General features: G+C 49.4%; 1 protein-coding gene across 1 annotated transcript in view; it reads left to right on the forward strand.

The window, feature by feature from the left end:
- The window catches only part of VWA3B (von Willebrand factor A domain containing 3B), a 632,585-nt gene that overhangs the window by 548,235 nt on the left and 71,221 nt on the right, over positions 1–13,129 (forward strand). Inside the window, exon 30 of the mRNA XM_029603312.1 lies at positions 872–1,058. Within this exon, the coding sequence (XP_029459172.1) occupies positions 872–1,058 (187 nt within the window). The remainder of the gene's footprint in view (positions 1–871; positions 1,059–13,129) is intronic.

A 13,129-nucleotide genomic window follows, 5' to 3' on the forward strand; every position in this document is an offset into this window, starting at 1 on the left:
GCTGGTCAATGACCACCCTGTCCCACTGCGCGATCTACACAACTTGAAGAGGCTGGTTGTGGACCATGCAGAGAGCGGAACATGCGCAGGACTGAGGCTCAGGACAAAGGAGGAATCCGGGCAGTGCTCGAAGACAGATCCAACCAGAAGAGGGCTCCAGCCACCAGACATGGACACTGGATAGATACGGATTTACTCCCAGGAAAGGTCAGCTGGAGATGAGGTCCATGGCGAACCCGGAGCTAAGAACTGATAGTACTTCAGGATCAGAACTGGACAAAGGACATCAGGATCAAGACTCGGAACTTGGAACTCGGAACATCAGGACTTGGAACGTGGAAACATCAGGACTGGAACGTAAGACGTCGGAAACAAAAGGACACCGGTACCTCAGAACACCAGGACATCAAGGCGTCTAGACATCTATGGCATCTTGGACATCAGGGACCTCTAGAGAGGAGGACCTCAAGGACATCTGGAACATGATGGACGAAGACATCTGAAGACAAGGGGACATCTGGACATCTGAAGACAAGGAGACATCTGGACATCTAGAGACAAGAGGATGGGATCAGACGAGAGACCAGAACATGGAACGAAGATGATGACGGAGGTTCAGGAATCATGGACGAAGACAAGGAGTACCAACGAGGAACAGAGTGCCTTGAAGAAGTGAAGAAGGATCACAGAGGAATCCTGGAATGAAGGGCTGGAACTGAAGATCTAGGAGCAGTCCGACTCCATGACCAACTCCTTGCGAAGGTGAAGACTGAGTGAAGGGAGGCCCTCTTTATATGGCTGAAGAGGAAACGCCTAGAGGACGTCAGCAGGAGGAGCCCAGATGGACAGTTCACTGCTGGCCCTTTAAAAGAAGAAAGGAGGTGCAGCCGTGCACCTAGGAAGAAGGCAGGACCTTGGAGAGTGGCGTCCTGCCACACAGAAGGAATCAGGCCCTGACGACAGTGGCTCCCTGCCGCAAAGAAAGAAGAATGATGGCGGCTTCCTGCTGCATGAAGAGGAGTTCCGGAGTGGCCGCCTGGCCGCAGAAGAGGACCTGGGTAATGGCGGCATCTGGGCCGTGGAAGGGGAGCTATGGGGTGGCCTCCAGGCCATGGAAGGGGAGCTTTGGGCAGCCTATGGGCCGCTGAAGAGAAGAGCTGATGGCGGCCTAGCTGCGAAGAATGGAGGAGGCGGTGCCCAGGCTGCAGGAAAAGCAGCGGAGTCAGCGGCGGCCTCCAGGCCGTGAAGAGGGATAGCAGTGGCGTCCCGGCCATGAAGAGGGGCAGCTCCCTGCTGCGGGGAGTGGTGAAACTGGCGGCAGCCTCCAGGCTGTGAGGGAACTTCGGCGGTGTTGGCAGTGGAGAGGTAAGAGGCTGCTTGTTATTGTTTGTAAGGTTTTGGATGGACCCTTGGACACTGTGGCTGCTGACCACGCCCACGGGGGGAAGTCCCGTGAGGGTCCACAGGTCAGGCTCAGCTTAGGACACCCAACACAGATAGATCTTTTATTAACAGTGTTGAGGAGCCACCAGAGGTGGCAGTAGTGAGCAGAGATGAAGCCTGGCTGGGCTTGTAGTCCCTCAGGCTCTGGAACAGCAATCCCACAATGGCTGTGCTGTAGAGAAGAGAAACAGAGATAGTGAGTACAATGAAGTATAGGCAGGGTTCTGGAATAGAGCCTCGTTGGTTGAGTACTCAACACAGCGGTTTCTCTCGGTAGGAATCACAGGAGCTGGAATAGAGGCAGGCCCTCGAGGAGCGAGTACCTGGTTCCAGGCAAAGCTCTGAGAGAAGTAGATAGTAACTCACTGATGGTGTAGGCAGCGGTATCTTCCAGGCAGAAGTGAAGTCCAGGCAGTGAGTCCAGGAATATGAGCCCTCGAGGAGCGAATACTGGTTCCAGACAGCGACCTGAAAGAGAAGAGAGAGGCCCCCAAAGAGTGGGTACCCCAAATAGAGTAAATCCAATAATGGAGAGGCAGAGTAGCTAGGTACAGAGAGTGAATCCCATCCATAAGGAATCCCTTTGCTAACTCGATTAGCTAGCAGTAGCATAGGCTTTTTATATCCGGGATGCATGACATCATCACAGGGGGATGCCCCTGAGGTTCACGCCAAAGAAAATATTTGAAGCAGGGCTGCGCGGCGCGCGTACCCTAAAGCAGCTGGACAGAATGGCGGGAGGCAGCGCCCAAGCCTGACCGGGGATGCCAGAGAGGATGGCAGGCAGATGCCGCGGCAGCCAAACATCCATCAACCATGGGAGGAGTCGCCAGAGAGGTAAGGAGGGCAGAGGGGAGACGTCGGGCAGCGACAGTCGTAACACTGCTTGAGAGTCTAGCTCACAAGCAGAATCGTAAGACTCCCAAGCTTCTCATTTTGTTGATGAGTCTTCTATGTGGGACTGTATCAAAAGCTTTACTAAAATCCAAGTAAATTACATCGAATGCTCTTCCCTGATCCAGTTCTCTAGTCATCCAATCAAAGAAATCAATTAGATTCGTCTGACAGGACCTTTCCCTGGTGAATCCATGCTGCTTCTGATCGATCAACCTACTGGATTGTAGATAGTTCACTATCCTTCCCTTCAGAAGAGTCTCCATTAATTTTCTCACCACCAAGGTGATGCTAACCGGCCTGTAGTTTCCAGCCTCTTCTCTGCTCCCACTCTTGTGAAGCTGGACCACCACCACTCTTCTCCAGTCACTAGGTACTACACTCTTTTCCAGGGATCTATTGAACAGGTCACACAGCAGACCCGCCAGTATTCTGGGGTGAATCTCATCAGGCCTCATGGCTTTCAGTCCACTTTCAGTTTTCTTAGCTCTTCCCTTACATTATATTCCATAAATGGAGTTTCATCTACTCCACCCCCTTCTACAGTTTTGATAACAAGTGACGGTCCTTCTCCAGGGTCTTCCTTAGTGAACACTGAACTGAAGTATTTGTTTAATATTTCTGCTAATTCTTCATCTCTCTCCACCCATTGATCCTTATCCCCTTTCAATTTCACTAAACCACTATGGACCTTTTGTTGCGGTGGTGGTGGTGTTGGCACTACCCGTGGAGGAAGCCCCCATGGGTCCCCATCATTGGGAGGTGAGGCCAAACGGGAAGCGGAGGCCAACTGGAGCTTCGCCAATACCAGCCCTCGATCCCTGCAGGTTGAGCCCTTGGGCACCGGGGCCAGCTGGACTTAGGTGGGCCTCCATGTGGTTGATCCCGGAGTGGGTGCCCAAGGCAGGGTGCCAAGAAGCAATGGCAAAGCAGGATTCAAGGCTGAACTGACTGAGGGAGAGGCAAGTCCGGTCCGTGAGTCAGGCCGAGCTGAAGACAAGACCGGGTTCCAAAGTCCAGTCATACTAAAGCAGGAGGCATGGTTAGGAACAAGGCTAAGTCCGAACTGTAAGTTAGGTCAGCCCTAAGACAGGACCACGTCCGAGCCAGGATCTGGACAGGCGACTGAAGACAAAGTCAGATTCAAGCAGAGGGCAGGCGGCTGGAGACAAGGTCAGGTTCAAGCAGAAGTCAAAGCCAGGGAGATCCGTCCGAAGGGTAAAAGGAGCAGGAAGCTGGAACAGGTACTGGAACGCTGGTACAGGTACTGGAACAGGTAATGGAACAAGGAGCAGGTACTGGAACACTGGAACAGGAACTGGAACGAACAACGAAGCACACGACAAGAAGCGTGGAGACCTGTTGCCAAGGCAAAGTCTGAGTGGCATGGACTGCCTTATATATGGAGGCTTAGTGATGTCATCATCCGGGGCTGTGGGAGGCTTTCCCGCCACTGTCCCTTTAAAGCCAGAGAGGGTGCGCGTGCTGCCTAAGGCGGACAGGCCAGAAACTAGGAGGTGGCGGCGTCGCCCTGCAATGCACGTGGGGAGACCTGGCCAGCACCGGAGGAGACCGCAAGAACAGCAGAGGGGCCTGGGAGCACAGGCGGAGCACGGGCGCATAGGCGGCTGCCTACCGCTGCCAGGGACGACAGGCCAGGTCCAGGTCCTGGGCGTCGGGGGTGAGTGGAGCCGGCCACGGGCCTGCTGCAGCCGGGAAATGCAACACCTTGATTACTTTTTCATCTCCCTCAATTTCGCCAGATAATCCTCCCTGTGTTCCACTTTTTGGGATCCTTTATATTTCTTAAAAGCTGCTTTTTTTTGCTTTTATTACATCAGCCACCTCCTTTGTGAACCAGATTGGATTCTTATTTCTCTTACTTTTGTTTACTTTTCTAACAAATAACCCATGCTATAATTACACAATGTTGGGTTCCATATTAGGTGCTACAACCCAAGAAAGAGATCTAGGCGTCATAGTGGATAACACATTGAAATCGTCGGTTCGGTGCTGCAGCAGTCAAAAAAGCAAACAGAATGTTGGGAATTATTAGAAAAGGAATGGTGAATAAAACGGAAAATGTCATAATGCCTCTGTATCGCTCCATGGTGAGACCGCACCTTGAATACTGTGTACAATTCTGGTCACTGCATCTCAAAAAATATATAATTGCAATGGAGAAGGTACAGAGAAGGGCTACCAAAATGATAAGGGGAATGGAACAACTCCCCTATGAGGAAAGACTAAAGAGGTTAGGACTTTTCAGCTTGGAGAAGAGACGACTGAGGGGGGATATGTTAGAGGTGTTTAAAATCATGAGAGGTCTAGAACGAGTAGATGTGAATCGGTTATTTACTCTTTCGGATAGTAGAAAGACTAGGGGGCACTCCATGAAGTTAGCATGGGGCACATTTAAAACTAATCGGAGAAAGTTCTTTTTTACTCAACGCACAATTAAACTCTGGAATTTGTTGCCAGAGAATGTGGTTAGTGCAGTTAGTATAGCTGTGTTTAAAAAAGGATTGGATAAGTTCTTGGAGGAGAAGTCCATTACCTGCTATTAAGTTCACTTAGAGAATAGCCACTGCCATTAGCAATGGTTACATGGAATAGACTTAGTTTTTGGGTACTTGCCAGGTTCTTATGGCCTGGATTGGCCACTGTTGGAAACAGGATGCTGGGCTTGATGGACCCTTGGTCTGACCCAGTATGTCATTTTCTTATGTTCTTATGTAATTGCTCCTTTTAGTTTGGCCCACTGTTGTTCAACCATTTTCTCCCAGTCTTCAAGTTCTTACTCCAGATATTTCCCCATTTCTACAAAGTCAAACTCTGGGACTGGCGATAGAGTGGAAGGGGTTGAACCTAGTGGTGGAGGAGAGAGATACTGGCAGGTGAAGGAGTTGGAGCCTGAGAGGGCAAAGTGAGCAAGGGAGTAGTGAGAGCGAGTGGAATGGACACTTACAGTGAATTTCTAGGGAAATTCTGCTCAAAATATTTAAAATTCTGCATCTTTAATAACTTTTTTCTGTATTAATTTAAAATGTAATTACTTAAAGACTGTCATGTAAATTGTGTTATTTTGACCAATATAAAGTTTGCAGAATTTTGCAGAATTTTAAGTTTTTGTGCGCCAGTCCCAGAGTTTGACACAGTTCTCGGTACTGCCCCTCACACAGGCTCCCTCTGTCCCTCCCTCTCTCACACATGCTCCCTCTCTCTAGTACACATACACACACCCTCATACAGGCTCTCTCACTCTCTCTCCCACACACACATCCCCTCATACAGGGCCCTCTCTCTTGCATACACACCCACACAAGCTCCCTTTCTCTTTCACACACATCCTCACACAGGCTACCTATGTCTCTCTCTCACGCAGCCCTTCACACAGGCTCTGTCTCACACATACACAATCTCTTCACACAGCCTAGCACCCTCACATACACTCGATTCCTTTTTCATACACACGAGCTCCCAATCTCTCACACACATACACACTCCTTCACAATCTTCTCATATAGGCTCCCTCTCTCTGAAACCCACACTCAAGCATCCCCTGCGCTCTCTCACCTCCCATGCTCTCTCTCACCTCCCCTCTCTCACACCCCTCTCCCTGCTCTCACCCTCCCCTCCGCCACACCCCTCCCCTTTCTTACATCCCTCTCCCTCTCCTCTCCCACACACACACACACAACTCTCTCTCTCTCACCGGGGCCTTTATCTTCACCGCGAGTGGAGCATACTCCATTCACGGCACACGGGGGCCTTCCATCTTTGCCGCGATCGGAGCATATTCCGTTTGCAGCATATGGGGGCCTTCCATTTTCGCCACAAACGGCACGCCCGGGCCTTCATCTTCACCGCAAGCAGAGCGCATCCTGCAGCACATGCGGGCCTTCATCTTCTCGCACTCCATTCCTGGCATGTCGGGGTCTCCTCTGCTATTTTCTGCACAGAATTTGGTAATTCTATGCAGAAAATGGCAATTCTGCTCAGGGGGGAATTCTGCGCAAATTCTGCACGCCGCAGTAGTACAGAATTCCCCCAGGACTACATATTGTCCTGAAGCTATAATAAAGGATGTGGGTTATATTTGCTGCTAATTAATGCATTAGGTGCTATAGAGCAGGCCAACCTAAAATCTCACATAAATGGAGTTTATTCAGTTTGTTCAAGAAGCCTGGGGTTACTTGGCTACCTTTTTCAAATGCAGGATGCTATTATTTTTGTTCACCTGACACAGAAAATAAATTTGTAGCTGTAAATTTGTGTAAGTACCAAGTGGCGGTAAGATTCGCAATTCATAGTTTTCATTGATCCAAGTATAGGAACCTTTGATATTTCTGGAGGAATAAGTTGCTGGGCAGTCACCTCCAACAGAATTCAAATTCAATCAGAGCTGACTAGAGCTCAGCTGTGGTAAAGATTTTGAATCAATACCTAGCAGCAGAAGCAAGCAATGTCAAACTTCGTGGGCTTGCTACGCTGATCTCTTGATGCAAGCACGAGCTTGATTTCATCAGGGGGTGGGATTCTGGGAAATAATTTAGGAGACTTTAAGCCCTGGCCTCCAAGTTTTCATTCCCTACTTAAAATGCTTCTTTCGTACTATTTTTATATTCTTCATTGAATAGCAGAGGTAATCACAAGTACTCTATCTGTATAATCTCAGCAATTAGAGCCTTGCAAATGGCACGTATGATCATGCCAGTCCTTCAGTATTCAATTTGTTTCTATAATTGTTTCTCTTTATTGGTTAATGGACTATTAAATGTGTTATTGCCAATTTATATTTAATGAAAGGTTTAAAGTTGACCTTGTGAAAAGATCTCAGATGTGATTATTAGGGATGTGCATTCGTTTCAAACAAAATAGACAATGGCAATGAAATTGTCTATTTTGTCTTGTTTTGGGAGTGCCTCAAAACGAAAGAAAAAATGACAAAATATTGTAAAAAATTAGTATTTTGGGTTAGCGCACACTAACTAAAAATGTTACCAATAAGTTAAAAAGTGTCAATTAAGGGAGCAGTTTGTTAGCTAGAGGTATGGTTCTGCATTCCCATTGGCTGTCTCCTTAGTTACTTACAGGTCAATCCAGTAACGAGCGGTAGGAAGAGCTGCGTTAGTGCCCGGCGCACCCGCGGTTGCCGCACGCACAGTCCAGCTCACCTACCGCTCGATCCTGTATGTAAATAGCTTGCAAATGCAAGCTGCGTCTAAGAAGCGTCCATGAAGCGTTAGGCCCGCGCAACCCATTTTACTGTATAGAGCACTATACAGCACCTGGGTGCGCGGGCCTAACGCTTCACGGACACCCTGGTATCTGTCATTTCAAATGTCATTTCAAATGACATTTGAAACGACAGGTACCAGGAAGTGGACAGTTCTCCGACGCTCGGGATTGTCAGCCCTCTCTTCCCTCCTCCCGAAGCAAGCAATGAAAGTGGAAAAAAGTGAAAAAAAAAAAAAAAAGTAGCAAGAGAGAGGGGAGAGAAGACGGGCAATCCTACGCTCGGGATTGCCAGTCCCCTCTCCCCTCCTCCCGAAGCAAGGCGCGAAAAGCAGCCTTGCTCCGGGAGGAGGGGAGAGAGGACTGGCAGTGTAAAGCGACGAAGCGACTTACTTTTTTTGCAGCCCCCCTCCGGAGACGGACATCGGCGAGGACGACTGTGGCTCCCCTGCCTCCAGCTGCCCGCGAAGATAGACGCATCGCACAGGCGAAAGCGGCCCCTGTGCGTGCAATTGGGTCGCTCAAGACGTGATGTCACATGCCGTGACGCCAAACGTCATGACGTCACGCCTTGAGCGGCCCAATTGCACGAACAGGGGCCGCTTTCGCCTGTGCAATGCGTCTATCTTCGCGGGCAGCTGGAGGCAGGGGAGGGGAGCCGCGGTCGTCCTCGCCGATGTCCGTCTCCGGAGGGGGACTGCAAAAAAAGTAAGTCGCTTCGTCGCTTTACACTGCCAGTCCTCTCTCCCCTCCTCCCGGAGCAAGGCTGCTTTTCGCGCCTTGCCTCGGGAGGAGGGGAGAGAGGACTGGCAATCCCGAGCATTGGATTGCCCGTCCTCTCTCCCCTCTCTCTCTTGCAACTTTTTTTTTTTGCTTTTTCGATTTTTTTCGCTTTTGTTGCTTTGGGAGGAGGGGAGAGGACTGGGGCTGCCCCGGAGACCAGCACCCATGGACACGGCCAGGGCAGGTGAGCGGGGGCTGGGGGAAAGTTTGCCGCCTACCCTTACCCCTGCCTCTAACGCAGGGGTAGGGGTAGGCGGTAAGTTAGCAGGTTAAATGTGCGGCAAAACGGCAGGGTAAAAAAGCGATAGTCGGGGTGCGCGTTACTGGATGGTAGGGAATAGCTAATTCGATCGTTTACATGTAATATACATGCCGCGTGCGGAAGGGGTTATCCGGGGATTTAAGGACGCGGTAAGAGTAGGTTAAAGGGGATTGTGGATCGCAAGAAGGGCTAACGCAGCCGGAAAGTGAGTAGAAAGCGGGTTAGGAGCAGGGTAAACGTGGCCGCACTTTACTGGATTGACCTGTTGTTTGTGCTGCCAAAGTTTCAAGGTAGTGTTTGTGGGGGATGGGCAGTACCTGGTAACAAGTGAAAACAAGTTATGTAATAATAGCAACAAGTTCTAGTCAGTACAAGCATGTAATGCAAATGTATATTTTGAATTTGCCAGTCCCTTTGTATTTTAGGAAAGGGCCTTGGCATTTTGGGATATGCATAATTTCAATTCCCCCTGGTGTATGTGGGGGTGACTGGTGAGAGGGGGAGTGACTAGAGTGACTGTATTGGATGACAGGTGGAAGAAAGACTGGTTAAGTTGGTGACTGGTGATAGAGGTAATCTGGTATGTAGGGGGTGACTGGTGAGAGGGGAAGTGACTGAGGTGACTTTATGGGATGACAGATGGAAGAGAGACTGGTTGATGTGATGACTGTTGAGAGAGAGGCAGCCTGGTGAGAGGGGGAGTGACTGGGGTTATTGTATGGAGTGACAGATGGGGAAGAGAGAATGGTTGAGGTGGTGACTGGTGAGAGAGAGGCAGCCTGATATGTGGGGGAGACTAGTAAGAGGGGGAGTGATTGGGGTGACAGGTGGGGGAGAAAGACTGGTTGAGATGATGACTGGTGAGAGAGAGGCAGCCTGGTATGTGTGTGTGGGTGACTAGTGAGAGGGGGTGTGACTGGGGTGACTGAATAGGGTGACAGCTAGGAGGGAGACTGGTTGGGGTGGTGACTGGTGAGAAAGAGGCATCTTGGTGTGTATGGGGTGATTGGTGAGAGGAGTATTGACTCTTGTGACTGTATGATATGTCAGGTGGAGGAGAGAGACTGGTTGAGATGGTGACTAATGAGAGAGAGGTAACCTGATATGTGGGGGGTGACTGGTGAGAGGAAGAGTGACTGGGGTGACAGGTGGGATAAAGAATGGTAGGGGTGGTGACTGACGAGAGAGAGGCAGCCTGGTGTGTGGGTTGACTGGTGAGAGGGGGAGTGACTGGGGTGTTGTATGGCATGTCAGGTGGGGGAGAGAGACTGGTTGAGGTGGTGATTGGTGAAAAAGAGAGGCAGCCTGGTATGTGAAAGGGAGTGACTGTATGGGTGACAAGAGGGTTAGAGATTGGTTGTGGTGGTGTCTGGTGAGAAAAAGGCAGCCTAGTATGTGTGGAGGTGACTGATAAGAGGATGAGTGACTGAAGTGACTGTATAGGGTGACCGGTGAGAGAGAGATAGCCTGTTGTGTGTGAGAGGGGTGACTGGGGTGACTGTATGGGGTGACATTTTGGAAAGAGAGAGGCAGCCTGGTGTATGTGAGGGGTGACTAGGGTGATTCTATTGGGTGACAGGTTACCCCACACACATACCAGACTGCTTCTCTCTCTTACCAGTCACCACCCCAACCAGTTTCTCTCCCACCGGTCACCCCAGTCACTTCTTCTCTCACCAGTCACCCCCCCTCCCAATACAAGTACATAGATAGACACCAGGGGAATTCAAATTAAGCATATCCCAAAATGCCAGGGCCACTTTCCTAAAATACAAAGGGATTAGTGAATTCAATATATGCAATTGCATTAAAAGCTTTTGCTGACTAGATCTTGATGCTATTATTATATCACTTGTTTATTTACATTTTTTTTTACCAGGCACTGGCCATCCCCCCACAAACACCACTTTGCAATCTTGACAGCACAAACAAGTAACTAATGAGACAGCAAATAGGAATGCAGAACCATACCTCTAGCTAACAAACTGCTCCCCAATTGACACTCTGTAACATTTTCAGTTAGTGCACGCTGACATCCGGTTAGTGCGCACTAAGTCCCATTAGTACACACTAACTCTAAAATTAGGGAAACCCGAAATAAACACCACCCAAACCATTTTAAAAACGAAATCAGATAACAACCCGAAACAAAAATGACACACAAAAAAAAATCAATGCACTTGCACACCCCTAGTGATTATTAGCAGTATAATTTTATGAGGCCAGTTTCATTTTTCGTATGGCAATTTTGAGATCTAAAAGCATTAAAAATAGGAGGGGTTTCACTTACAGAATTACTGGTATGGAGTTTCTTTTTGTATGGCTCCTGATATTGTACATTTATTCATTTCTTTTCACATTTGTTTAAAACATTGCTTGGAATAGAGTTTCCTTATTTAAGATGATTCAGCAGAACTTAACTGCAGTTTCATCAAACCTGGAAATCTGTTGGATTATCTGACCTGGTTCAAATTTCATAGATTCTGTTATATTTTTTTGTTCAGTTAACAGAAAAGTACATGCACAAATATTGGACATATGGTAATGTATATGCAGTGTGAGGGAGCATGTAAGGAACTCTCTCAGAATACTTTAAAGCAGCAGTTCTCAACCGGTGTGTCGCCATTCACCAAGCACATGCAGGTGTGTCGCTACACTTCCTGGTCCCCCATTGGTACAGCTGCTCCCCTTTACCCCCAGCAAGATGCAAACTCTTCTGCTCGGGCTTGAAATACTGATAGCCCAAGCGGAATGTGGAAGAATAGCTGGAGTCAGCGGCACTAGCAGCATGGTCTCTTCATCCCAGCCCCATGGCCCAGAAGAGGAAGTGGTGTGCAGCTGCTACACACAAGGGAAGAAGAGTCCATGGTCATTTACAAGCGTGGGCAGCATCGGCCCAGAAAAAAGAGGAACAACAGCAGCCCCTGCAGCCGATGGGACACCTTTCTTGAGGCCGCAAGGGTTAGAAGAAGAGGCTGTTGCTGCTATCAGTTGTTCTTCGGTGGGGGGAGAGAGAGAGAGAGAGTGAGTGAGCATGTGTGTTTGAGAAGGCATGTATGTAAGTCTGTGATTGACAGCCTCTATGTATGTGTGATTGACAGCCTGTGGGGTGGATTTTAAAAGCCCTGCTCGCGTAAATCCGGGCGGATTTACGCGAGCAGGGCCTTGCGCGCCGGTGCGCCTATGTTCCATAGGCCTGCCGGCACGCGCAGAGCCCCGGGACTCGCGTAAGTCCCGGGGTTTTTCAAGGGGGTGTGTCGGGGGCGTGTCGGGGGCGGGGCCGATCGGCGCGGCGTTTCGGGGGCGGGCCCAGGGGCGTGGTTTCGGCCCAGGGCGGTCCGGGGGCGTGGCTGTGCCCTCCGGAACTGCCCCCAGGTCGCGTCTCGGCGCGCTAGTGGCCCGCTGGCGCGCGGGGATTTACTTCTCCCTCCGGGAGGCGTAAATCCCCCGACAAAGGTAGGGGGGGTTTTAGACAGGGCCAGGGGGGTGGGTTAGGTAGAGGAAGGGAGGGGAAGGTGAGGGGAGGGCGAAAGCGAATTCCCTCCGAGGCCGCTCCGATTTCGGAGCGGCCTCGGAGGGAACGGAGGTAGGCAGTGCGGCTTGGCGCACGCCGGCTACACGAAATCGGCAGCCTTGCACGTGCCGATCCAGGATTTTAGCAGATACGCATGACTACGCGCTTATCTACTAAAATCCAGCATACTTTTGTTTGCGCCTGATGCGCCAACAAAAGTACGCGAAGGCGCGCTTTTTTAAAATCTACCCCTCTGTGTGAGGGAGTGCATGTGTGTGTGTGTGTGTGTGTGTGAGAGAGAGAGAGCCCAGGAAAGAGATCTAAGTGTCATGGTGGATAATACTTTGAAATCGTCGGTTCAGTGTGCTGTGGTAGTCAAAAAAAGCAAACAGAATGTTAGGAATTATTAGGAAGGGAATGGTTAATAAAACGGAGAATGTCATAATGCCTCTGTATCGCTCCATGGTAAGACCATACCTTGAATACTGTGTACAATTGTGGTCGCCGCATCTCAAGAAAGATATAGAAGTGATGGAGAAAGTACAGAGAAGAGCAACCAAAATGATAAAGGGGATGGAACAGCTCTCCTATGAGGAAAGACTAAAGAGGTTAGGACTGTTCAGCTTGGAGAAGAGACAGCTGAGGAGGGATATGATAGAAGTCTTTAAAATCATGAGAGGTCTAGAACGGGTAAATGTGAATCGGTTATTTACTCTTTCGGATAATAGAAGGACTATGGGGCACTCCATGAAGTTAGCATGTAGTACATTCAAAACTAATCAAAGAAAATTCTTTTTCACTCAACACAAAGTTAAACTCTGGAATTTGTTGCCAGGGGATGTGGTTAGTGCAGTTAGTGTAGCTGGGTTTAAAAATGGTTTGGATAAGTTCTTGGAGGAGAAGTCCATTACCAGCCACTGCTATTACTAGCATCAGTAACGTGGGATATACTTAGTTTCTGGGTATTTGCCAGGTACTTGTAGCCTGTATTGGCA

Source organism: Rhinatrema bivittatum, chromosome 5 (genome assembly GCF_901001135.1).
Source record: "Rhinatrema bivittatum chromosome 5, aRhiBiv1.1, whole genome shotgun sequence".
Taxonomy (NCBI): domain Eukaryota; kingdom Metazoa; phylum Chordata; class Amphibia; order Gymnophiona; family Rhinatrematidae; genus Rhinatrema; species Rhinatrema bivittatum.